At 36.9% G+C, this 27871-nt stretch overlaps 1 protein-coding gene across 1 annotated transcript; it reads right to left on the bottom strand.

Moving 5' to 3' along the window:
• Nucleotides 1–710: 710 nt before the first annotated feature.
• Nucleotides 711–3331, bottom strand: LOC129565607 (atlastin-like). Its single transcript, XM_055440626.1, has 8 exons — nucleotides 3184–3331; nucleotides 2836–3074; nucleotides 1991–2770; nucleotides 1761–1916; nucleotides 1562–1690; nucleotides 1363–1491; nucleotides 1144–1293; nucleotides 711–1087 (listed from the first exon to the last, which is right to left on the bottom strand). Exons 2-8 carry the CDS (start codon nucleotides 3061–3063, stop codon nucleotides 914–916), a joined length of 1746 nt encoding a protein of 581 aa, XP_055296601.1. The 5' UTR covers nucleotides 3064–3074; nucleotides 3184–3331; the 3' UTR covers nucleotides 711–913.
• Between the last annotated feature and the right edge of the window lie 24540 nt (nucleotides 3332–27871).

The following is a 27871-nucleotide window of genomic DNA, read 5'->3' as shown; positions in this document are numbered from 1 at the left end:
ATCCATTGCAACATTTAATAATTTTTTTACTTACTTTGTATGCTAAAAAAACATTTTCCGGAATGAATATGTAAATATTTCAAACCAAAATGGAATTTGATCAGCGACATCGAGTTTTTATCTTTCGTTTCTCTTCTCTTTCTTGATTTTGAGTATTTCCTGAAAAGCCATCATTTCGCAATGCATTAAGAACAAATTAAGAAGCTCTGAAGAATCCTTGGAAAAAGATATTGAAAGATTGGTATTCAATATTCAACTCAATCAATGTTTAAAATTGTCATAGTTGTGATTCATCCAAATTGTTGATGAAGATTCCACACACTCCATATTATAGCGACTTCTATTATTAAAATAGCTTGTAGTGAATGCATATATAGCATTTCCCTGTAGTTGCGATATTTCCTAATAAATTCTCTTGTAGTACTGACACATTCATGTTTGACACTTGTTAACTACATACCACAGGGAAATTTAATAGGTAACATCGAAACTATAGTGAAATGCTATGAATGCGTTTTCTACAAGCTATTTTAATAATAGATGTCGCTATAATATTGAGTGTGCAGTCTTAAAATTAAAATGTTGGTATAAATAGTACCGTCATCCATTGAAACATGGGACTTTTACAAATTATTAGGCACAAAATGTCAATCTTTTAGTTTAAAGAATATTTATTTCTTTTTATTTTGACAATTATTCATGTAGTTGTTGATACAGTTTTGTTTGTTTGTTCGAATGATTTTGCGAAAGCAATATTCTAACTATATTTCGAAGAGGATAATGAAAAATGTATGGAATTTTGCTGTTGGTTATTTTAAGAAAGAATTGAATCACTTGTATCGTCATCGAATAAAAATTGATTGATATCAATGGAGAAGTAGATGTAGTACTTTTGCGAATAATTATTATTGTTTCAGTGAATCCAAAGCCACACATTATAGTATAGTACAACCATCGCGTGGGGTGGTGGCAGCTTATTCGATTCATTCCATCGTTTTATACCGAAAAGCGCGTTATCCATGTCCCGTTCCAATTTTTGACGAACACTTCCAGAGATATCGTTATCACCTTTTTTACTAGAATCAAACTAAAACCAAAAAGAATCAGTTGACCAAGAAAGAAACAAATAATATGGAAACTTACATCGCGCAAAATAGATGCTTTAACTTCATGGAATGAATTCATCAAGTCAGTGTCATTCAGATGTGAATTGCCGATTTGATTCATCATATTATTCTCGAATGTGGCTTTCAGTTGGTCGCGCAAAGTGTAGTTGTGTGTGGTGTTGAATTCCTGTAAATTGAATAATATGTTTGAATTATTTGTTTCATGAATCAATTATAGTTCATGCTCGTCTGATACCTTTTCGAGATGGCGAAGTCTCTCCTCATATATTTCAGATGACAGGTTGTCCTTTTGATTTTCGAGAGATTCAATTCTATCTTTCAATTCTTCAGCAACTTTGTTCAATTTGTCAGCTTTTTCCTGGATCTTGTGAAAAGTATAAAAACGAAGTATTTTAACTACTGCTGAGATTAAGAGATTTACGAAAGGAACTTACAATGGCATTGTTTTGTTTCATATCGTTTTCGCGCTGAAAAAAGAGCAATTTTTGCGCTACTTCACCTTCGAGTTGGTTGAAAAAAGTGGAAGCTAATTGATCGCCGCCAAGTTTGGGTTTTTCTAGAAACTATTTCAAACCATATTCGATTGGAACAATAATAGAAAGAAGAATGGTCAAACATTAAAAACCGTCTTACTTTTTTCATTGTTTCATCTTTGAGTTTTTGATGAATATCCTGAAGTTCCGAGTCGGTGTAATACGGTGAAGCTTTTTCCATTTCCTTTTGCATTGAAACTTCATAAAAATGCAAGCATTCACCGTGAAATATCGAATTATTCACTTCGGCCGTTGCCTAATTGAATGAATCAAAATTAGTTTTGTAAATGGCCATAATATTGGATTCGTTCAAAATATGAGAAACCATACCGTTAGAATCGTTTTTGGTTCGGGTAATTTATTGTCATTGAACAGGTTGGCATATGCTTGCAAATATTGTACCAAATCACCAACTCGTACACTTTCATTGTTGATCTTCTTGACGACGAGATTTTCGGGAGCAAACAAAGCTGGAACCAATTCCTTGAGATATTTCACGAACTCTGGATCGATTTGCTGTAATTTCACGGTAAATTTCCCACTTTGTGCCACATCCTTGCCTGGGTGAGGCATCAAAAATGCCTTCACTTCTTTGAAACTTGACTTGATACGGTCTCTCAGTTTTCGATTTTCGGATGTTTGACCGTCGTCTTCGCTCAGAATTTCATCGATTACTTGTTGACCGTTCCATCCGTAGCTAGTTTCAAATGCGTTTGGCCAGTCTCGAATGATGAAAAGCAATTTTTGAAATGGTTTTTCGCGTGATTGTTCAAGAGCAAGTCGACCATATTCGGTGAACATTTCCAAATTTTCCAAGTCATCTTCTTGGACATTCTGCATGACATTGTAGCATTGCACTGAGGCCAACAGCATACTGAGTGCAAAGGTCGCAGTGCAATCACGCCAACTGCTTTGATGATCGAAAATACCTTGTGTATCCAGTAGAATGATGGCAACCTTTTCGCCATCGCTGAAGTCATGAGTAAACACTTCCGACCACATCCAAATGCCAGTTGTCTCGGGTTTTCGGCCACCACGCCACTTAAAACCACTTAATTCATCCATGTTTCCATTTTCACCAAGCCAATCCGAGACGTCATGTTTTTTATACTGTTCAATTGTAAGTTAAAAATGGTAAGCAAATGCATAAAATATTTTCACTTTGAAAAAATTACCTGGGCATTTAAATATTTAAGGAAAAAGTTCAACAAGAAACTTTTTCCTTTTCGAAATGCACCAGCAATCGATACGACGACGACGTGACGATCCTTCATGTCGTTCAGGTTGGGAATTTTGTTGAACTCATCCAAATTTATTTTGAATTTATGATTTTCGGGACAAATAATTTGAACAGCTCGTGCCGAATTCGATTCAGGAGCAGAATTAGTCGACGTACTTTCCATCGCAGAACGATCTAGAAAATTTCACATGAATCAATCGAATGAAATGAACAACATATTTGTTTTGTAGGAACATAGGATCATTATCATCACTTTGAGAAATAAATAATATCAAAATCATACCTTTAGTCACTTCGAATGATATGTCGAAAAAAGATGTGATTTCTCAATCAAATTTTAATAGAAAAGATTTTGACTCCAAAACGTATTGTATTCTCAAGAAAACAATTTTGTTAAACCGCAAGATGTGAGCACTTTGTAACGATGTGTACGACCAAATGACTTGAACAGTTATGAAAACGTTAGCGTTGTGACACTGAAATATATACCACATTAACACTTGCTCCAGAATATTTTTCTTTCTCAATTAGCCTGTTGCATTGCTGATCATACCGCTTTATATAGTTTCAGACGCATGTATTTGAATGAAAGAGACAAATATATGTCACACCAATTCATATTCCCTTTTCTTATGTTGAGCTATAGTATTTGCCACATTTTATAAACAAAAGATAACCGCCGCAACAACAGCATCGCTTGCTTATATCACACATTGTATGCTTCACGCAAGTAAAGACGACGTATAAGAGTATTAGTGAGTGCTCGAGTGTTGCTGATCTACAAAGGCCTGTGTTCGCATAACTCGTACAATATGATGTCACTCGATGATTCTATGGAAAGCGACATGATTGGACTAGCAAAAGTTTGGTCCAGTCATTCCATGTAACAAATTAACTGACGATGCAATTCAGCCAAAATGGATTGTCCATTAATATAAATTGTTTATTTGATTGTATTGACATTAATGCTGTATGGACTTGAATAGTGATTTCAGCGATTATACCCATTCTCAGAAGTTATGTGTTTAATTTGCAAATATATTTACAAAATGAGAAAGAAATAACGGCATTTGAACGGCAGCAAAAATATTGACATAAATTGTTCAAGAAATGTCTATTTGGAATTTGTTCATAATTTAAAATGATAAAAAAAAAAACTCTTCAATTCGCTGAAAAAGGCGAATTGCTTATCGTCTTATGTACTTCGCAGATGCATGTCTCTAATTATCGTAAGTTACACAAGTTGAATTAAGATCCGTTCGAAAGAGTTCCATTCGTATTTCATGTTCTTTTGTATTGAAAGAAGAATTGCCGTTTTACGGTATTAAAAATGAAATCATTTTGCCAATGGGTGAGCAGTGAGCACGCGGTGCAATTTTTCACCGCTGCAAATACAGAAGGAAAAAGTTATTTCATGACAAATTGAATACAAATTGTGGTGCACATTCGCTGAGCAGGCGTACAATACAAGCATTGACATGGCATGGCATATTGTTTACTTTTTCCAGGGGGTGTAGTTGTGTTCGACGTGTCTATAATGCGATTTCATTGTTGAGCATGCAGTTGGCACAAACCTTTCGTGCTTCCCCCCATTCTCGTTCTTTGCTTGAGAAAAAAATATAATAATTTTTCCTGTCTTATTTTGTGCACAAAGTATGACATTCAATGTGTAAGCACTGAAGTTGCTAAATGTGATTTTATTTCTCGCGAACGATGACGACAAAAGGAAAAAAAAGCGCACAGAATCCATTGAATAACTGGGAAAAATGTTTGAAAAAAGAATGCAACGAAGAATGAAGGAAAAAATATTGCGATCGGTATTGATAAATGGCAAAAGAACATGACTCCTTTTATCACTTTCCTTTTTCTTTCTCCCCCACCCTCGTCTCGTCCATTCAGCCAACATTCAATTTGTATAGCGTAGCAGCAATGTGTTATTATGGCACGGCGTGCACTTGCACTTTTTGTTCACGGTTCGGTTTATTTTTCTCTGTGCCAACCGCTCAACGTAACGGAAACGAAAAATGTGAAACGCCGCGCGCGATGCAGAAATGCGAAACAAGACACGAAAATATTTTCAGCAACAATATGGTTTGGTGAACACTCTCAAAACACCAGCCACCTCGACTTTATTTGCAGTGCATTAAAATTAAGTTACGAAACACAGCAAACCAAGACAAGGCAAAATCGAACCCGCGTAAATATGCCTTCGATGGCTCGAAATAAGAATCCATTGTGCTATTTGGCAGAACGAGAGCGACACACACAGAGAGAGTTTTATTGGAAAATAACGCACGGAAAATAATTGTGATGAAATTGAACGGAATAATTATATTGAAAATCACCGAAGAATTTCCCATCGATCGACTGCCTTGCAAAATTACTTTGCAGAAAGATATTTTTGCCGTGCGGTGCCTATCGTTTATAATGGCTTTGGCTCATTGGAGTTTGAACCGTCGTTCTTCATTTGCACATTCTTCATCATTTCAGCTGAAGACGCCGAGAGAATGTGAGACTAACGAGCTGCATTTGCAAAATGAAGTAGTATTCCGCATCCGGTGCAATATCGTTTCAATGGCACGATGTTAATTGGTTCTGTTAACGGTGTGAATAATTGAACGGTATTCCAATGAAATCGCTCCAAATATGAACCATTTTCCGGATGGAATAGTGTCGCTGCATATAAGTCGATGCAACACATGTGCAGCTTGTATCGTTGCGGTGGTGCTGTGCAATTTTGTTGCATGTTTTAATGGAAAAATGCCGATGATTTAATTCAAACCGTTAAATGGTTCATCGTTTGCTTGTGCAGCATATTTTTTCGCTACATAGTTTCTTTTGCGCCGGAAAAGTGATTAAACAGTGAACATGTAATTGCGGAATTGTAATTGCTAAATCGTTTAAATTCTTTCATATCTTTCCGAATCGGATGGTTTTGTCTCAATAAAAAAGATTCTCTAGCGAAGGAAAAAACGGGTTAATCTTTGCAAAAGCGAAAAATCCCTTGAAATTCTTTACGATGCCCGCCGAATCGCTATTTTTTTTAATTTGATTCACGTAAATTCTGTTCGATTCAAAGCACCAAAGCACTCTCCCTTTCTTTTATGCCACTCAAACTAAAGCGTCATTTTTTCAATAAAACTTGGCCAACTGTTCAGTTCATTCCATTTGGCCGATGAAAATAAAATGTAAATATCTTTTATTGCGTCATAAATTGTGTGAAAAAGTAGCATTTTTGTTAATTTCAGCATTTGCAAAATGGGTTCACAATGACCATAAATTATATAGTATTTCACAGTTTGTCGGTTCATTTTTCGTCGTCGTCGTCGTAATCCGGGTTGCGAGTCGTTAATTTCACACTGCATGTCCATTTCGTATCTTCGACCCCGAACTGTGGAAATGTGCATTTCGTTTTACAGTTTCGCACTAAAATTTTTTTTATTCAATTGACCAGTGTGTTTCACTGTGTGGCACATCGTCGTCCGGCTGCACACACGGCGATAAATGCGAGCGACGGAGCACAAGAGAAAAAAAAATTAAACTAGAAAAGACGGTCAAACAGCGCACACACCGACACGCAAACGGTGCTAAGTGTCATCGCCTATAAATTTTGGCAGAAATTGGAAGGCTTCATAAAATTTATAGCAGTTTGAAGATTTCTTTGAGTGGCGGCATGAAAATTATCATAGATATTTTTATATTCTCATTCTCTATGTGTCGGTGCGAAGGGACGATTTCAAACGTGTGACATCGAAAAATGCCCATAAATGAAATGAGAAAAGAAATGTATGCAGAAAATTCAAATGTTCCTGACTCATAATCACACTGGGCCCGTAGTTCATTTGAATGCGGTCGAATCATCACGACAAGTGATAAATTTATAACATTGGCGCCCCCAGAAATGTTATTATTACAAACTCAATGCCAAAAGTGCCAAAAGTGTTACGAAGTGTGAAACATCGCCGTTGCTTGGATGCTCGGGCAAACAAGCGGCTCGGTTTTATCGGAGTGACGACGACCCAATGTGCCGAAAACTCCTCCAGCCCCAATTCTCACAACTATGACCAATTCATCGTTGATGCCATCGTAAATAAAAACAACGACACTGAACTCGACCGTAAACTACATATGTCGTCCCATTCAAAAGAGACTCATCCAAAGCATTTAGTTTACCAAATAGATTGAGATAAACACACCGAAGCTGAAGAACACACTGCAGCAGAGATAAAGATGGGGAAAAGGAAAAAAAAGCAGAAAAAAATACGATAGAAAAAAGGTTGGGTCATAGTTTTAACTTTTCAATTCATGGGCAAAATTTTATTGAGTTAAAAAGCAGTCGTTGGCTCCCTTTATTTTATTGTATTTTTATCGCTTTGCCGATGATTTGCCATTCAACTATTGCATATGCATGGATAAATCACACATTCGAAATGTAGTGGGATCATTGCTTTTCAATTCGAATACCATTTGGAGTGGACTATCATCGGCACCGGGAGGGAGATGTTTCAAAGTAGAACCCAAAAGTTAACACATGAATCGAGTCGATAACACTTGGAAATGATAAATATATGAAATATATTGAATTGAACTGATTATGCACACTTGCGCTCACAATCCCATGGATTTTCTTTGTTTGATTACGCAGAAAACCAGCGATGAATTCTAAAAATAAATATATATGGGAAAATTCTCGAAATTTTATTTGCCATAATGAAAAAACGAATTTGAAATAAAATGTTGAAAATGGCAAAATTTACGAGAAAATGTTCGAATTTTCTGTTTGATGACCACGTAATTTGAATACTACATTAAAAATTCCATGGAGTTCATCCTTTTTCCATCGGTTTGCATAGTCTTTGATATTTGAATATTCGTATTTTCTCCGGCTAAAGCTCTAAGTCCGGTGAAAGTTGACACTGCACTGCATCACCTTTTCTCCGAAATTAATTCCGATTTTAATCGAATAAATATCTCCTCAAAAGGGAAACCTAGTCGACGATTCGTATTTCATTTGTTTAATCGGAAACTCACAACGATTTACATAGCCATAAAGAGACATTGGCGACAAACTTTTCACTCGCACTCATCGGCGACTTTGTGAAATGTAAAGAAAATGTTTAAATTCGGTTGCATTTCTTTCGAAGCGTCGACCGAGACCGTTTGGTCGAACAACATTTGAATCTAAAATAAGTTTATGATCGAATAATAAATTTGGCAAATAATTAATCTGGCAGACGGTTTCAGAATGAATGGTTTACAATCGTCGATGGGAGCGAGAGTGTGAAGGTGCGATCCGGTTATATTAATCCGAGACATTTGTCGTCGTCGACGATAATAACAACGGCGACGGGGATAACCCACATCAGCGACTCAAACGTTTGCCCGAATAATTATTGCTTGATTTCTTGAGTTCAGTCTCGACCTGAGACTCCGGTTCACCGAGCGAATCGCATGTTTCGCTTAATTCACGACACACAGAATGTGTTTAGCAGGCCCGCATCTCTTGAGAATACCAATTCATGTTGTCACCGAGCATGTTTTCGAGCCTCGTATTTCCATTTCGTGTCGTATATTCGTTTACACAAACCAAACGAAATCCGGTGCGTTGTACAGTTTTGGCATCCGATGGTAAAAGGCAGAAGAAAAAAAATGTCGAGCTATTTAAGTGAACGAGCTGGGAAAGGGAGAAGAGAAACATTTCTTTTTTCATCCAAAAAAAGAGAGAGAAGAATGAAAGGAGTGAAATGCTCAATAGAATACACAAATAAATAGGCATTTGGGGATGAAATAAATGTCATGCGATTTATTTTTTTATTTATGGAATTTTTTTTCACACACACACACATACATAATGCGAACCAACAAGAGCGCGTGTATACAGAAAAAAAGCAGCAGTCGATAAATTTGCTTTCAGTTTCGATTTGCACAACAATTTCACGAAAATTCACATTAAATCCGGAGTTCGACACAATTTTGGCTGTTCGCAGAGAAATGGTGAAAACGAGAAACTGCTTCCAAATCACTGATTTTCATTCCATCAGCTGAAAACTCGCGCTCATTCTCTGTCCCCACCCCTCTGGTGCGTCGGTTCATAAATTCGGTTGATGTCGTCGTTTTTCTCTCTGGCCTAGTTCCAAAATACAACTATAGTTTTTTCCGGGCAAATTTAAAATTGAAAAGGAATGAATTTGCACAGGAAGAGAGCTTGCGCGCGCGCGCCACGCACACATTTCGGATAAAATAAATACACTTTTATCTGATCGTAACGATAATGTAATTCTTATTTATTCCGAACTCATTTGGTAAATGAGGTCGAAGCGGAATGCCTTAGTTTATGACGCTATGATTCGGTGAACCTCTTTTTTTCAATGTTGAAACAATTTCCGTGCCGTAATTTTTTCGCAGTGCCAAATATTTTTCCATCTTGTTACTGAATGTTTTACAATTTTTTTCTCGTACGAATGAGAATTTATTCATATATGCGATTTTTAAATAATTGAATAAAATATATAGAGGAAATTCTCTCTTGTTACGCGTTGGCGAAACACATTAATGTGTGGCATTTCATTTCAAAATTCATCGTAAATAAAAATTATGCAAATTCATAATTAAGCGCATTGGCCAGTGCAAAATGTGAAACATGCTATTATACGCGGGCTGAACTTCTTTTCAGCTGCCAAAACTGTTGTGAACGGTGGCAGTGGTGGGCGAACAACAAGCTCACAGTGTGGTTCATCGGTGATGGTGGTGCCTTCGGTGAAAATATTCTCCTGCACAATTTATCAAATTCAATTAAAGTGAACTGCATAGATAATGCGCGATAAGCCGGAAGCTCCGGTAATTTTAATTTGTTTGCAACTCTCGCATTTCGAGAATTAATTGAACTAAAAACCGCAGAAAACAAGGATCAACCATATTTTACATGAATTTTCATTTGTTGTTTCTCGCAAACAAGCACATATGCCTATGACACACGGTGAATGCAATAAGCAGACAAGTGATATGAAGCTTTGGTTCAATAATTCCGATTTCACAGCATCGCATTTCAGCCGATCAGGCAGTGTAATTTCGTATTGCCACCGTAATTTCTCCGTGTGGAAGAGAGTTGTTGCTGCTGCCATTATTTATTTTCAGTCGGTACAAAATATAATGAATGCTATTAATTTCATCAATCTACGCAAATATAAGTTTATTGAAATTTATGATTCCAAATCACAGCGAATGGATATCGCGGTTTAACCAGTGATGCGATTGCAAATGTTGGCCAACGTACACACGAGAGATGGAAAATAATAAATATTTGGTACGCGCCATTTGTTTATTTGAATGTTCCACTAAAATATTCGCAAAGTAATCGGTAATGTTTGATGTGTTATTTGTTCAATGTAATGCTAAACATAAATTTAATTCAGATTTAATATTTCAAAATGCCGTCCAAAATATTGCATACCATTTGTAAACTGCAGAATTCACACGCCAATCTACGTGTGAAAAACAAACGAAAATTGTGTTGAATCTGTGTAAACATTTTCGATTTAAATTGCTTTTTCAAAACCAAGTTGTGTGTCATGAATGTTTCGTTACAAATCAAAGTAAATCGATGTGCTTTTCCATACTTGACATTGAGCGAAAAGGTCAGACGTTGTGATTCAAGTTCCTCTTCTAAAAATGATCACATTTCCGCATTTCTTCAATGGATAAATCAAAAATGCCGTCATTCTTGCCCCGTATTGTCAACGACAAACAAATCAATTCACCACTTAAAATTCCAAGCGGCGATGCCATGGATGGCAGCAACAAATGGTCCACCTGAACGTTGAAACTTAATCAATTTTCCATTTCCGTCGTTGGCCAACACACTTAGACTGTAACTCGGCATTTTTCACCCTCTCAGTTTACACACAGTCCACAAAGTTTACAGCATAATTCACATGGTATAGGGATTCTTATGTTGTCACCGATGCTACATCTGGTTTCAACTAGTTTTTTTTTTCGTGTGTCTTCGACAATTTAAAAATTCTCCGTTATGAGAGGAAAACACAATGCGATAGGGAAAAAAATGAAGTGCTGGAAACATATTGAATGTCTCCCACTCGATCTGAGAACGGAAATTAATGCACGTAAGTTCGATCGGTAATAGATTCACTGTACCTGACCCAGAAAAAAGTACCAGCGTTAGTCGTAGTGCAAGTTTGGGGCTAATATGAAGCAGTGTCTCTTTTTATGCACCAGCAAAAATGTACTCGGCATAAATGATTTATCATTTTTGGCCATACGTTGAAGCATGTGCAACTCAGATATCAGGAGGTCCAATGATAATGCCACTGTGCTGCTGCAGTAGAAGTATTTTTTGAAACCATTTTTATGGTGTCAACTGCAACTATGTGTTCATTAGTCGGTGGACAAATATCGAAAATGGTTTTTAGTTGCACACAGAGCACGATGCATATTGAAAAATTTATCGAGTGAAAATGCATAAAACGGATAATCAAAATCACTCTCCCCATCTCTCTGTCACTCCTACTGTCTGTCTCTTCGAATCGGGTGGCCCGTTGTCATTTCGGTGTTATCGTTAAATAATAATCACGTGCATTGCCTGAATTGTTTTAATGCGGCCGTAATGAATGGATTATGAGCTGTTAAGCGATTAGAGCTGTTGTTTTACGACACCGTCAATTTTTTTTTCTCGTCTATTTACTCACAAATGACAACGAATTGATGTTAATTTCAGTTCGATGGGTCACACTACTAAATCATCTCGCATAATGAGATGCAAAAACAAATTAGCTCAACCATTTTCTCTGGTTTCGAGAAAAAAAAGCGATGGAAAAAATTCCAATTTAAATTCTCTGCGTGGAAGAAACCATTGTAACGAAAGTGTTTGAGGAGAAAAATCGTCGGCACAATTTGCGAACGCAGAAAAGGAAGCCGTTTTTATTGCAGGTAAACGTGTGTATTGAGCGACATTTATTAGCCAATTTAACGCAAACGATTGTGAACAGAGGTTGTAAGTGCTGGAAATAAAGGGAAAAAAAGAGAAAGAGAGAAAAAAAAGAGTGTCGTATGCATTGGAAATTGTGTGAAGAAAAGGCGACAAAATGAAGTATTTTTCAAGCATTTCTCCGGTATATTTCACATCACACAGCGTCACTCGAAATCAGCCGAAGCGAATGAGTATGAAAATAAAAAGCGACCAACAAAAGCGATGTAAAAACGCAATTCAAAATCACCATGTATAAAATCATTGTTCATGAGTGCAAATGGAATACAATGAGGGAAAAAATGCACGCGCTCAAAAACGACAAAAAAACCAACGCAAACGTGGAGAGAGAGCGAGAGAGAGAGAGCGAAAAAAAGACAGCGTGACACCAATTTAGTCATCCATATAATTAGAAAAACAATGTGCAATCCTTTTGAAAACCGAATTCAATGATACGAACTCCGTATTCTTGTGGAAATAGCCCGCAAAATGAGCTTTCAAACGCCGTGCACACACGAAAGTGATATCGCTCGGCTTCAGCAAACCCAAACACACACAAAACACGAATTTCCTGTGCAATGCCACGACATAGTAACATATTAAAATAATGTGGTTCTCTCTGACTCGGTGAAAATGTAATACAATTTTGTATTTGTTCTCTCGTTCTCTTCATCTGTAGCCGTGCTGTAACCGAACCAAATGAGCTCTGCATCGAAACGAAGAAGAAGAAGAGGGAAAACAAGAGCCGCTATAAATTGTTACGACAATGAATATAATGTGAATCGTGGCGGTTTCTCATGGATTTTTATTATTATTATTCCTTTTTATATATCAAATTTCATTTGGAAACACAAAACACCTTCGGTCTTGAGTCTTTGTATGAAATGGTGCTTATTCTATTCTCCGTCTCTCTTTCTCCCTCGCTCCCCCTTACTTTCTTCCTTTTTGTATATGTTTTTTCTGTGTGGTACGCTCGCTGTGTGCACAATGGAATTTCAAAGTTGCTGCGGGGCGAGTGAAATTCCAAAAACGAGAAGGCGAAAAAATTGTCAGGAAATAATATGAGAACCACACACCAATATCCAAGTGCTTACCGTTTTCAGCCATTTTAATTGTAAGCGTAAGGTGCATGCATGTGTTTGAGTGTATTTGGCAACGATCACGTTAGCAATTTTGTGTATGTGAACCATTTTCAGTGGGATACCGCATGCTGCTGATAATTTTAACCGTAAAACAAGCTAGATAGCTGCACATGCACCAGTTAAACTTTTTGTGGTGTTTATAGACTACGTTGTCCCGTTTTCTTTTTGCACGTCTTCTCTTCTTCTCGCCGTGTGTGTGTATGTGTTTGCTCTTCACTGTTTATAGACTTCATAAACCGAAAGTGCATATTAAAAAATGCATTGTTTTTCGTTGGAGAAGAGAATGTGTATGTGGCACCGTTTGCGCAGATTTACGCATTTTCGAGCTAACTAGATGTTTATTTGTATACAGAGAATGAGCAGTCTGTCGGTAACCGCCTCTTCTCTCGCATATAAAGACTTTATGCAGTTTTTGCATTTACATGTAATTTTCGTGCCATAGTTTATTTCGCCACAGAGACATGCGTTATCACCGTGGCACATCTGCATTGTGCTCTCGCTCTCAAAGAGCCACATCGACAAAACGTAGACGATGCAGCACGCGGGCCAAAGCACAACAAATCAAAACATCTCCTTGTACAATGCAAAACACCACCGAACAACGAAGAATGGAAAAAAAATCTCATAAGGCATAACTTCATTTTCAACCGATTCTTTCGTTACCAACACGACTGCTTTTTTTCAGTCCTTTTTTTCCAGTGCCGTGTGTGTGTACTGATATCCTTTGTTCTCGAAATCATGTTATCCACGGGTACTTCTGTGTGCCACCTTTTTTCCACAATGAAAAACAACGTGTTGTTTTTTTTTTTAAATATTTATGTAACTTATACGAAAATATGCTCGGTGCAGCAAGTAAAGGAGAGAAAAAAAAATACAACTGGTCTCTGCTGGCAGTGTAACTGACTTTTCTAACCGATATGATGATGATTATGCTTTTTTGCCCAATTTTCTACACTTGAAAATATTCTACTGTTACTGCATGCGGTAAATAAATTGAATATTCGCACGTTTTTCGTGGTCGAAGCTCGGCAATCTGGTTTGGTTTACCACAATATTGGTTTCGGTTAGTGACTGAAACTGTAATAAGACTTTCGTTCGAAGAATGCTTGGATCGACTGAAAGTTTTCAATGAAAAAACGATCACAACCGTGAAGCACACCAGAAAAATTTGGTCAACACGATAAATTCTGTGAAAATGACACTTCTTGAAATTGTTTGCGGAAGTTTTTACAATAAAAATACGTTTTAAACATAGAAACGCACTTTTAAGAGTAAGTGGATTACGATTATGAAATAATCTTTGAAAACCCGTGCCAAAAATGTCATTATCGAATATGAGTTATGCGAAAAAATGTTTCGCTAAATTCAACTAATCTAATGAAAGATGGGATTTTGGCGAGTGAAAACATACGATTTATGCGTGAAGAGCGCATTACACGCGAAATATGCATGTGTACAAAAAAGACAGCAAATAAGTTGAACCAAGTAGCGCGAGCAAAATGGAAAGAATCGCGACGAAAAAGTTTTAAATTTCATAAGTGCATTAGCTGAAGTGAGTAGCAACTCTTTGCGAATAGTTTTGCCGCCTTGTTCTCGTTTGCTGAATTTATGTGACATTCTCATTTCGCAGGCATTTTTGTGTGCATCACATTTGGAATTCAGTGATGCCAACGATGCGAGCAAGCGAACAAACGAACAAACGAACAAACGAGCGAGTTAAGTGAGTGAGCGTATGGAAAAGAGACACAGAGACAAGGACCTGTCAAAGTGAAACACCGAAGCAATACCGTTCACTGCTCGCAGCTTGATTTTTCCCTCGAATGTCACACACACACACACAACGTAACTGTAAATATTTACGAAGTGTAAATAAATTTCATGAAAAAGTTTAGTTTTAAAATTTGTATTCGGGGAGGATTCGTTCGTTGCGAAATTCTATTTGCCATGTTGAACTTGAATACGAATCGGCACGGTGTAGTCATTCGGCTGGTTGAGCGCATATATTTGACGATTTCAACTAAAAATGAATGATTTTATTTGCACGACGACTCTAAACTAGAATGGGAAATGCTTCAAAAGAGAGAGATGATTCTACGAGAGTCGAGTGAAGAGGAGAAAAAATACACAAAAACATATATTCTCATAGTGAATATATGCAGTTGGCAAGGCGCTGGTTAAAGCCGACAGCAACATCGAAATGACAATAATTGCACATAAGTCTTGGAAACGCATACGATTCGAATTGCGCGCCGTTGAACGCGCAAATGTTTGAATATTCAGCTTCTCTTTATTTATCTTTGATTGTCGTCGTAATTCAGTGTTTTCGTGTGTTTTTTCCCTCTCCTCTTTGTATTTTTACCTCTTTTCCCTCTCTTGACTTTTGTTTGCTCAAAGTTAGTTTCCGTAGCGAGTGGGTTGAGCGAGAGAGAGAGAGAGAGAGAGAGAGAGAAAGTGGGTTAATATTGGGCGAGAGATAGCGAAAGAAAAAGCGAACGCTCAAATGCGATGTCTCTTTTGCGCGCACACAGATCGGATGGTTCGGGGGAGTTTTGCTTCCTCAAAAACGTTAAGCAAAATGTAAATTTATCAACAAAAAAACGAAATGTTTACATTTTCACTGCAAATAAATAGCTAATGTTTTCGTATTGTGCAATTGCGATGGTAGCTGTGCCTTGGTTTGTTGCCGTGCCTTTGCCTTTGCTTCTGTAAACTTTTCAGTTTATCAAGCAGTAAAGACACAACAACAGCAGCGGCACAATTCAAAGTCTTGCATATTTTAACGGACTGAAACTTAACATTCCTACCACTTAATTCATGCTTTTCTCTTTTACTCTCAAGTTTATCAATAATTAAAGTTCCTTTTGTTTCAGTGCCATTCTCTCAAGCTTTGCAATGCTGTTTGAGTGAATGAATTCGAAAAGAAATTTTGCTTTTAATATGAAACTACTATGCAATTCAATGCAAATATCGTATAAATAGCATTGGGCATTTGTTTCCTTATGGAAATTGGCTAAATTTAAATTGTAACTCAATCCATCCGAATGTAATTGCAGCCTCGTCATGAATAGCAACGGCGACGGAACAGACTTATAAATAGAGTTGAAACATCGATCCGGATATACAATCGAGGTAAAATTGATCAAATGCGAAATTGAATGAGTGTGAACGATAAAAAAGTGTAAACATTTTGCAGTGATGCAAACCATTTAGTTGATAGTAGCTTAGAATCAATCGTAAGAACAATATTGAATTTTATTCGGAAAATGCCACGGTATATCGAACTTAATTGAAAATGAAATAATTGAATGTCTTTTAATTTATTTAATTGAAAATTGCTGATTGTTTTTACTTTGTGTGTCTGGCAAGTCAACAAAATAGCAATCGAGATGCGACGCGAGCGAACGAACGCAGTTTAAGGAAGCTCAACAAGAATGGAAAAACTGTACTCTGTGAGCAGTGACAAAGTTTCTAGATTATTGACTTTTTGTGGTGTTTTTGGTTGACGATATAAAATAGGGAGAAAGAAAGCGAACGGACCGTTACTGATTAAAGATAATTTGCGGAAATGTCTCAATTCCATTCGCAATAGGAAATGAAAACAAGCGTGCGAGTGAGCGCATTCGTTGTTGTCTTTTAATGCGCTTCAAGCGAACACCAAAAATCGAATGAAGAGAAAAAAACACACGAAACAGAATCAACTTTCTTTTGCTGTTCTTTGTCAAGATTTCAATTAAAATGTTGGAACGTACGAGCAAAAGCTGAAATAATGTTTCCATGGTGCGCGCACACAAATGAAGGGAAAAACCGACCAAAAGAAACAAAAAAAACCGATGCAGCGGAGTGTTTTCATGCACGCATTGACAAACAATATACAAGACGAAACAATAACAATAATAAATGATACGAAATAAAATAAAACAATAATGTCGGGGCTATGAAGCAGTTTCGGTGTTGTGGAATCGCGTTGCGCGCAGCTGGTACAAAGAACCAGAAAACTGACTGAATTGTTTGTGAGTTGTTTGGAATGAAAGATAAGTACAGCGCACCATTTTAATTTGCTCTCGTCATTGTGATCAACACACGACAAACGCAAACACAAATGGTGCGTACAAAACCTCTCCGCAAACAGAACAACAGCCAGCAGCAACAACAGCGGCAATAAAAGCTAACTTGAGCATTTGATGGGAATGTGCAGCATTTCGAATGAATGCGCTTCGTTGCACATCGTCTTTTTCAGATAAGTAATTAATTAAAAATTAATTATACCTTATGCCATTGTCTGTTTATTTGCCCAAATGAAATAAAATCGCAATCTATCGCCGCCACCGCTCCACACGGTCGTGCCTCGATGCGCTTTTTATCATCATTTCACAAATGGTTTGTGCGGTTGTGTTCTGTTCAAAGGTGTCTTTTTCACTGCGAAATGCAACACATAAACTTCTGAACATGTCTTGTTTCATTTTCGGTGCGGTTTGAAATTTGTGTTGATGGCATTTTTAGTGCATTGAAATATTTCTTCATGGTTTTTTGCACCCGCCCAGTCTGTATCCACCATGTGAATGAGTGAGTGATTGTATGTGTGTTGCAAGCAACTGGCTAATGGCTTACAATCCGTATGCATTTTATGTTGTGAAATCGAATACCGTGACATTTCAAATAGTAAAGTTCGTCGTAAATGATACACGCTTTCACAGTTAGCAACATGATTCTTTTGCTGGAGAAACTTGAGAAAATCGAACCACTCGCCGGAAAATCGAAATCACTGAGAACGAATTGTCGACTCGATATATATATATATGTGTGTGGGTATTTCTTTTCCACACATTTCAAATGGAACAATTGCATGCAATAACGTAGCAATTCAATATGATGGCATTTCAACTCACTGAGTGCACCCGCCGCCGCCGCCACCACCATTGCCTCCGGCGGTCGTCGAATGATACTTTTCAATATATTTTACCAACCGTCAAATTCACATCGCATGTAAAAGTCTTCATCAGGATCTCATCCAATGTATGGGAAGAAAAAACCAGCTCGCGCTACTCGTACGAGTTTTGAAGTCCAGCCTCGGCACTTTCGTGGCGCATAACAACGGCTAAAAGTAATTGAAACTATGTTGTAATGGACAATGGGGATATGAAACGTATTGCTTTCGTTTTTGTATACACTAATTTCTCATATTACTTCGCACAAAACATACGAGCAAACCACTTTTCAAGTTGCAACTTTTAGAAACAAACCAATTCCAACTACAATGTATTACACATCGTCATCGGTGAAATAAACCACCGCATCGCCACAGCAGATGGACGAAAAATTGCTGTAAAAAATACACAAAACTTTAAACTTTTCGAATAAAAGTTTTGAATTCACTTCACATTTTCAACGAGCTTCTTTCTAGGTTTCTTTGCACTAGGTTTTCATGGCTTTGCCTGGGATGTCGGGTTCACATTCGACCGGCTCTTTTGGTCGGATCCATCAATGTCGGATTTCGATTAATCTAAGCAACGATTTGTACTATTTATGCGTCTGAGAAGTAGCTGTTTTGAGATTTTCTAACATAACAACCGCTTGACCAATGGTTGACTTTCATCACCAATGAATCAATGTTTGTGATTTGGTCTTTGGTATTGTACTTAGAAATTGATATCAGTAAGAAAATGAAATTAATTTTCTTGGATTCTTATTGACAATGAATGCTTTTATTGAATATTTATACATTCTCCTTATTTTTCATGCCGAGAAAATATGTTTTGTAAAGAACATTTATCGTTGACTTTTAACTCGCTTTTTGAACTGAAACACGCTTCAATATATGATATTAAAAATAAGAGGAATCTATGGAATGAATGAAAACAGCTTGATGCTCCGGGTTTATTTCTTATAAAATAGTAGCAAACATTCCATCTTCTTACTCCTAAAACACGACATGAAACATTCGAATCAAAATAGAAGATAAAATAAGGAATATCGAGTAAAGAGTGCATGAAGCCGTAAGCCAAAACAAATTACCTCATCGCAAATGGCAAAAAAATGAATAGAAAGAAAGAAAATCATTCAATATATATATAATCGTTGCATTATTATGTGCTCTATATTAAAAATCTTCTATCTTTTCAAACAGTGTTGTCTCGTCATGTTGTATTCGTTCGGTTTTTGCTCCCTTTTTAGTTGAGTGCAAGTCTCTTTCTCAGGCTGTGTGACGTCATCAGCAAAAAAAACTACTGTTTTCGAACAACAAGTCCGCATTATGGCTTGTTCAAGTAGTTTTTTCTTTCTTGTATGAGATTTATCCTTTTTTCCTCATCCTTTCTGTTGTTCTCCACTCTTCAGTTGTTCGTATTGTTGCTGAAAATGCAAACAGAATGGTATTTGAAAATTTTGATTGCCGTGCGCAATGCCGTGGCCCATTCTGTTCGTTTCGAAAATGGTTGTTCCATGGATTTGATTCAATCACAGCCAATGTGCATAGAAAATCCATTTAAAAACATACGAACCAACAACAGCAGCGCTAGCTGCAAAATGATGGCTCTGATCAATTCAGCTTTTATTACTTTAACATTTGTTTACTCAAAGCCTTGGAGAAATGTGCACTAACTTGTCTTTTTCACTTGAAAATGTTCTATCATTTCTTACAAAATTTTTTTTCCTTCTTTCATTCACGTCCATTGAGATCTGCTTCTTTTCCACACACAAGACTTGAAAAGCTTTTGTTTGACAACGGCCAATGTTCGTTTCAAACTGTTTTCGGAGAATGGAAGAGAAGGGCAACAAAAACGATGGCACAAAAAACTGCTGGAGCGTGTACAAATTCAAAGCATAGACTTAATTTGAATAGTCAATGCACTTGCACAGAGCTCCACATGAGCTCAATATATTCGATTGGCTGTGCTTTTTTTTAGCATGCCGGATAAAAAAGAACGGCAAATCGAAATTGCATCAACGCAACCAATCGACAAAGCAATGTCCAGCGAGCAAGAAATTTAAATTGGTGACAGAAAAAGTTTAAAACTCAATTTTACTCTCAAATACAAGCCGAATTCGATGGGTGAAGAACAGAACGGAAGAGAGGGCGAGAGAATGAAAGAGAGAGAGAGAAAGAGATGAAAGAGATATGGGATAGGAATATTGCTGTGAGCATTGAATCAATTAATTTATGAAGCAAAAATAGAAAGAAATAAAACTTTTGGAACAAATTTTTGCGATTTTTCCCCTATGAATAAACTGCCGAATTACGAGCGATTTTGAAATGAGTCATTTCAAGTTGTGGGAATTTCGGCAGGTTCAAACGATGTGGGGTAATATATTCACAAAAATACACAAGTAAATACATTTTCTCTTTAAGCTCTCATCGAATCAATGTTATAGGGAATAGTCAGTAAATTCCAAAATGATGAATTAACTTGAAATGCATTTATGCAATGTTTGTGATGCTTGAAATATGCCAATAATTCAGTATGTCTAAAATGTTGGTATTCGAAACGAGGAACGTTAATCGAAATGCTTGGAACGACGAAATTGTCGTCCGATGTCATTGATTTGGCTTCAATCCATTGTGCAATTAAAAGCAAGTACAATTATTGGTCTGGTTTATGAACGTATTTCTTTTGAATGATTCTTCACTTTGGAACATCATAATCATATTTTGTGGTGAATCTGATATATCGTCGTATCCAATAAAATGATACCTATTTTGTCGATTTTCAAAACTACTCTTTCTCCGTCGTGGAATAGAAACTATGAGAATGTTAGTCAATTTTTAGGTTAATTTCATTTTTGAAATTTGAAAATGACGAAAAAAATACTTTCTTCACGTTATTTTGAAACTCTTATGCTAACCTTATTAGGTTATCAAAATTTCCATTCAGGGTGAGGATACTTCATTTTTTTCGTAACAAAAACTACTTCCACAAGACATCGTCTTGCCATCTAGCACCAAAAAATGTCATCTGATTCAATCACCCCGAATAACATTTGCCAAAGTTTGATGAGCAATTCTATTTTGCATTGGTTTTTTTTTCATTTCTACACGTCGGTATGTTCACATATTTTGTCCATTTTAAATTACAATTGAAACTTTGTTGTGTGAATGGTTACGAAAATACGATGAACCAACGGAAAACCATTACCATTTCAATTCTTTCTTCCGCCCTCCCTCTCTCTCTCTCTCTCTCTCTCTCTGGTGAATTTCCATTGTGATGTGCATTCTTTGCAAAAGAAAACTTTCCAACGATGTTTTCTACACATTTGTTGAGCGGCATTTTTTCAGTGCGGTTTGGTTCGTTCTATGCTAAAATGGAATAGCACGTGACCACATTCACAGAGCACATTCAAATTAAAGGAATGAAAGTCTGTGATTCAAAAAAGCATCGAATCAATGGCTGTGATTGCTGCAAGTTTTTTCTGTCTCATTCAATGATCACTCGAACTAGAAGCTTCGATATTCTTTTTTCGGTTCCGCTTGTGGACATGAACAATTCATTAGCATTTAATATTGAGTGTGTGTGTGTGTGTGTGTGTGTGTGTGTGTGTGTGTATGCGCAATTGTTTTCTAGCAAGCGATGCTTTTGTTTAACCTTTTATTCGTTCGGTTTTGTTATTATCGCATCAGAATTGAAGAGAACGCTTAGTTACGGCTTCAATCAAAATCAATTGGATATCGAGACAACGCTTTTGAATTAATCCACTGCACGACAGTTCTCGCTCTTTTAATGAATGCATCCCTCCCACTTTTTTTTCTTCTGTGCATGCATTGCGAAAATACTTCATGAAAACTGATGCTGTGATTATTCAGTACATGTCTATTTTAAAGCATGACACTATTAACCAGTCCCTCGAAGGAATCGATTGTTTTTTTTCTTCACTTTTTCTCTCGAAAAAAGCACTTTAATGATATTTCCGTTAAAAGCACTTTGCGGACGAATTTATGGGCCAATAGGAAACAAGTTGAGCTCAAGTTTTTACAGCAATGAAAACTGTACGGGCTAAATGAGAGAGAGAGAGAGAGAGAGACCGTCTTCACGTCAATCGGGCCCGATAACATTCAGTAACTGAACATTATAATTTGTTTGGGGAATTGGAACATGGACTTTCACGCGCGCCCGCCTCTGTACGGCCACACACACAATAAATTTAGAGCATCGTCGAGAACCGAACCTGAAATACGCCTCTTGGCCAAGGTTTTAAAGGAAAAATATATGGATCTCATCTCCCGCCGGCTTTAATGCTCAGAGTAATTATTTGATATACGCCATACGTCTTTCCCAACGGAAACCATACTAAGAATTCACAAAACCAGACTTAATTATATTATCATGATCAGCTTGTCATCGATACGGATTCAAAAGCATTTTCTGTTCAATAAAATAAGTCATTGGAAATTTGGGAAAAGTCAAACGATGTGAGGCAATTTCCCATTGAATTTTAAGGAAAAATATCCCAAATTTTCTTTTACGAAGCAAACTTATGAACTTTGATATCAAAATATCCGGTAGAAATTAGATAATATGAAGTGCATAAATTACATCTTACTCTTGATCTTCATTTTCATCTAATTCACTGGGAAATGTCGCCTATTCTATAAGATTGCAATCTCAATACCGGTAGTCAATTGCCCGTGTGCATGTATGAGGACACATTATGTTGAAGTTTGTCGAATAATTTGCCGTGTGCCAAGAAAATGCTACGGTTGCAAACTACTCTGGTGATGTATGGAATGCATCCTTGGAGGCATTTTTATATAAATTGCTTTTAGAAACGTTCTACAGGCCGAGTGTAAACAACAGCACTTGAAATTAGTTTTAAACAAGTTTCAACAGTATGCACCCGTGTGGAAAATTTTTGACTGACTATTCAGTCGATTAATTTGGGACATTTTGACTGACTAAAAGTGATTATCTCGAACAAAATAAGCAACTGCAGTTAACTTTAATCACAAATCACTCTTAGTCAAAATGTTCCAAACTAGTCGACTGACTGAAAGAATAACTAAACGTGATTGTCTCCATACAAAACTTATGATTTCAATCAACTTAGCCAGTTTTAGTTGTGTATCACTACATACAGTTATATTCAACTGAGTGACTGTTAGTCATTTTATTTGCACACGGGCATATATCGAAATCTATTCTTTCAGCTGCATCCTCATGGTGGATTCTCCGCTTGTCTCAGCTGAATAGGAATATATTGTCTAGTTCAAGTGTTTATGGATACTTTTTATTTTATACATTGAAAAGAAGAAAAATAATCCAAAAAGAATAAATTTTACAAAAAATCTTCATAACCCGGTGTCTAAATGAACGTTCGAACGTATCATTCAAACCGATAGTTAGACCAGGTTATTTCGATTGTCATAAGTTTGCATAGTTGATGTGAAGCGGCTATGAAGCGCGTTCAGTAGTTTAATCAAAATTACTTGAATGGTATGTGCTTGTGTATATAACCGCCGGGCCATGGGATACACTTGCACAGACACATGTACACAAATATGCGAATGGAAAATGGATTTTAGTGTAAATAATATAATGAATATATGATTAACAAGCCAATGCAATATATGTTTAATAAACTCAAGAAATTCCGGCAAATAATCTGACACGAGAGATAGCTCTTGCTTATCTTCATTACTCGTACTTCAGACAAGGTACTCACATACATACATACACACGTATATCGAAGTTGAGCAGAATGAAAAGTTGTGTCGTCAACGAAAATTTTTCCGGTCAAACTGTCAGAATAATTAAATGTATAAAATTGGATTCGGAGTTGATTATGTAGTAACGTGTCATTCAAAGCAGAAAGTCGTCGAGAAACTCGATTTATGACGTTGTATTCGTGTGTGTGTGTGTTCATGATGAAAAGTGTAAGAAATCATGTAAATTATATTGGATGGTTCCATCCACGACACGATGTGTAACATTCTTTGAATACTAAGTGCTGCGAATATTTTCCGGGAGGCGATGAACTCTCAATCACTCTCGCTCTCCAACTCGTTGCCTTGCTGTAGCTCTCTTTTCTCGTCCATGTGGTGACGACTTGTGAAGTTTAAAGGCAATCATGCAATGGAAATGCTAGCGAGTGTGTTATACAACAGCTCATAATTACTTCTGAGAAGAGAGTGAATTGCATTTTATGCCTTGAATCCAAGCAACTTTTCGCCTCAATTAGAGTACTTCTGTGAATAAAGAGAGTCATTTAGAATGAAAGTATATACGTATATGAAAAGTCGGTTGATTTGATAATGATTTACTCCGTTCCATGCGATTTGCCAAGACTTGGTGCCTTTGGTTATGTTGTCATGAAATGAATCGAAAATATGTTTGAAATTAGACCACCTGCTGGGCTTATAATGAATATTCAAATAGTAGTTCGATGAAACAAACCATTGGAACCGTGCTAATCGAACGTCATGTTGTCCAAAAGCGCAAAGCATGATATATCATGTGATTGGAAGATTATCGATTTTAGTTTTGTTATGTGAAACCGGTTGTTACGCCCCAATGTGGTTTACAAAATTGACTTCACAAACACAAAATGGCTTGATGGAAATGCGGCATGAATGCAACCCAATAGATATTATAAACAATCAATTGTATCAGTGTGCATTGTAAAATCGATCGAACAGAGCCACGGGGGTGTATTATATTCTATTGTTGTGTGTGTGTTGGCCCAATTGGTCAAACATGTTTCAAGTTTATTGCAAACCGTCGATTGTTACGCTCATGAGGACGTATCATGTGTGATTGATTGGAAGAACCGAAGAGCAAAATAGATAGAAAGGGAAGGTGGGATAGGGATGAGTTGAGATAAGCAGAACAAGTACTATATGAGTCTAAGGGATAGACACGAATAGCATATTAGTAAATATATGAGAACTTATTAGAAACCTTTTGAAAGCATTGAAAGTACACGTTATATGAAAAATATTAGAAAAATTAGAAGAAATTAAAAACCGTGTCTACCCCCAAGATATGAGTGGTTTGGAGCGAAAATGTTATACAGAAAAGTTGAGAGGAAAAATGTCAAATGAAGAGGGATAGCTATATAGTTCACTATAGTTTACTATACAGTTTACTATATAGCTATCCCTTTTCCGCTCATTCATCATCGACATTTTTCCGCTCAACTTTTCTGTATAACATTTTCGCTCCAAACCACTCAATGTACTACCATCTGCGACTGTTTGAATTCAGTGGACAATTCTTTATAATCGTTGTACAAGAGATAATATAAAATTGGCTGAAACCACAAAATTCCAACTGAAACCATTCCAACCATTGCAACCGGTTTCGAATTGCTTTGTGTCAACGGACAAGCCAACCGAAAACTTGACATGCTTGCCCTCAACTCAAATCACATTGACATAGGACCAGCAGCAAAAAAAGGGAAAATATTCAGTTGTATCAAATTGTGTCAGATTTAGCTGAAATCACTAGAAATAGAAATGCATTTGATTGAAGATATAGATAGAAACAAAAATTGTTGGTCGATGTGAGTTTTGGAATCCAATGACGGAAATCCATAATACGCAGTGAAACGGAAATGTGTGACTTATATAAAAAATGTGTTTGCCGGCATTCAAATGACAACTTGATGGAAGCATTAAGTAAATCGAGTGAAAATGGCGAACGAAATTGTTACATTTGGCTGTTGTCTATGGTCGCAAACATGGAGCGTAAGTGTGAGAGACGAAGAGAAATACGATGACGATGACGATGACGACGTCGACTGGGTTTTGCTCTCACTCCATATATCGAAACTCAGCCATACAACAAACAAACTTGTGCCCACACACACAAACAGCTTTTTTGATGGGAAAGCGCTTATCTTTATTTATCGCAACCGCATTGTTCACATTTGTGCATGGGATTCTTGCAAGTCAATGATGATGGCTGGAGTGAATCCATTATTTTTGTTTCTGCCACTCCATAGTTCTTTTCTCTCTCTACTAGTATGTATTCATTCATCGTCGTTGGCAGCGGCAGCAGCAGCAGCAGCATGTATGTATATATTATATTTTGGTTGGCTTGTGTATCGCACAGCGCTTGCGGTTCATTTGGCATTTTGTCTGTTCTCGCGACACATTTTAGATGGAATGAGAATGCAAGTCATATTCAAATTTGAATATGTGTCTGACTGTAATTGATCTTGATAATAATGCAAAAAAAAAGTCATGCAATTCATGCAAAGATTATTTTTGCCATGCATACTGTGCACTATGTGCATGGCATGGTTTATTTATTCTTGCCGCTACATGGGTTTGTTGTTTGCGATGCCAAAATGCACACACATACACACACAGCGAGAGAGAAAAAAACCCTTGGCTGCATGCTGTCATTCATTTTGTATTCGATAGTGTCAGAGGATAAATGTGTTTTGGGCTTTAATTTGAAAAGTTTAAAGTTCGTATGCACAGTATGTACAACCAACTGCATATCCCATGGATACGTGCACGCCATCCACTGACCGTTTTTGCATCAACGGAAAATATGTACAACAGCTGTGAGTGGGTATGTGTCTGTTTTTTTTCCTTCATCATCCTGGAATGGTGCATGGAGAAAGCCTTTGAGAAATTTGATTTGTGGATGTGACAATGTCGACAAAGACACGCTCGATTTATGGCCGAATTTGTATTTATGGCTTTGTGGTTCACATTTCTTGACAGCCAACCGTTGTGCAATTCACAAAACATTCAGAACAAAACCATTCGGTTTAATCAGTCAGTCATTTCTTTGAGGGAAAAAGCTAAAGCAGAGAAATTTTTATCTCGGTCGAAGGGCCGAAAATGCCCTCGATTCCATTTGGTTGTGCACCATCGTGCGCACCAAAATGAGATTTTAAATTGCAAACTAATCAGATTTTCCTCTGAAAATATTCATTAACATATTTCACGTTAATTATTCCATGCGCTGTGAAATAACGTGGCGCTGGACAACCGCACAAATATGAGAAAACAACACAATTTACTTAGCACAACTCCAAGTCTGCCAGCCGCAGATTGCATTGGCCTCGCCTTGAATTTGCCACGTAAATGTTTTATCTTAATGAAGATCAAATCGTAAGTCTGGCGAGGTTGAAATGTTTTTTTGTTTACATTTTTTTCGTGATTCAAATGAAAAGCTGCAAAATAGGACACAACCTGAATTTTTTTTCCATCACCAAGATTGCTTTATCACATTTCATTTTTGGTGTAGCGCAAGACTGAAAAATTCGGTCGAAAAGTAAGCGGATGCAACGTGTAACTTTGATCAAGATTCGGTTGAAATGTGTGCAACGACGGCAATTAAAACCAGGTTTATGCTTTTGAACAGTTATACACAGTGTGTGTGTGTGTGTGTCTATGTGCATGACAGTGTGTATCATAAATGTGACACACAATAAACATAAATGATGCTGGATGCCAAACCGTTAAAACACAATGTTAACATTTTTGCCGGAGTTTGAATGGCGTGCTGCATATTTGACTCAACTCACCGACATACACGCACACACACCCATTCTACGACGTTTTCTCTTTAATTTTAATCAGTTTTAACTGTCGCTCGCATTTATGCCATGAATAAACGTAAATGCCGCCGTTGTTCGGTCGTAAACGTCAACAGTAACTTTTATTTGTTCAAATAAAATGGTTGTGATTTTACGTGTGTGTCCGCGAATATAAATTTTTTTCTCTTTCGGTTTGTTTATTTATTTGGATTTTAATTCAGTTGCACATCTAATTGCTTTCGATGCAGTCGCACGTCACCGACACACATCTGCTATGGAATGAATGGTAAGCGAAATGATGCAGTAAAACGTGTCGCATTGTCCTTTTCTTTCGGAGGGGGGGGATAAAAAGTTTTATTTCACAT

The sequence above is a fragment of the Sitodiplosis mosellana genome, unplaced genomic scaffold, assembly GCF_009176505.1.
Source record: "Sitodiplosis mosellana isolate CC-2019 unplaced genomic scaffold, AAFC_SMos_1.0 Smas_scaffold_3, whole genome shotgun sequence".
NCBI classification, from domain to species: Eukaryota; Metazoa; Arthropoda; class Insecta; order Diptera; family Cecidomyiidae; genus Sitodiplosis; species Sitodiplosis mosellana.
The sequence above is the reverse complement of the archived record's forward strand: the minus strand, read 5'-3'. Positions and strand labels throughout refer to the sequence as shown.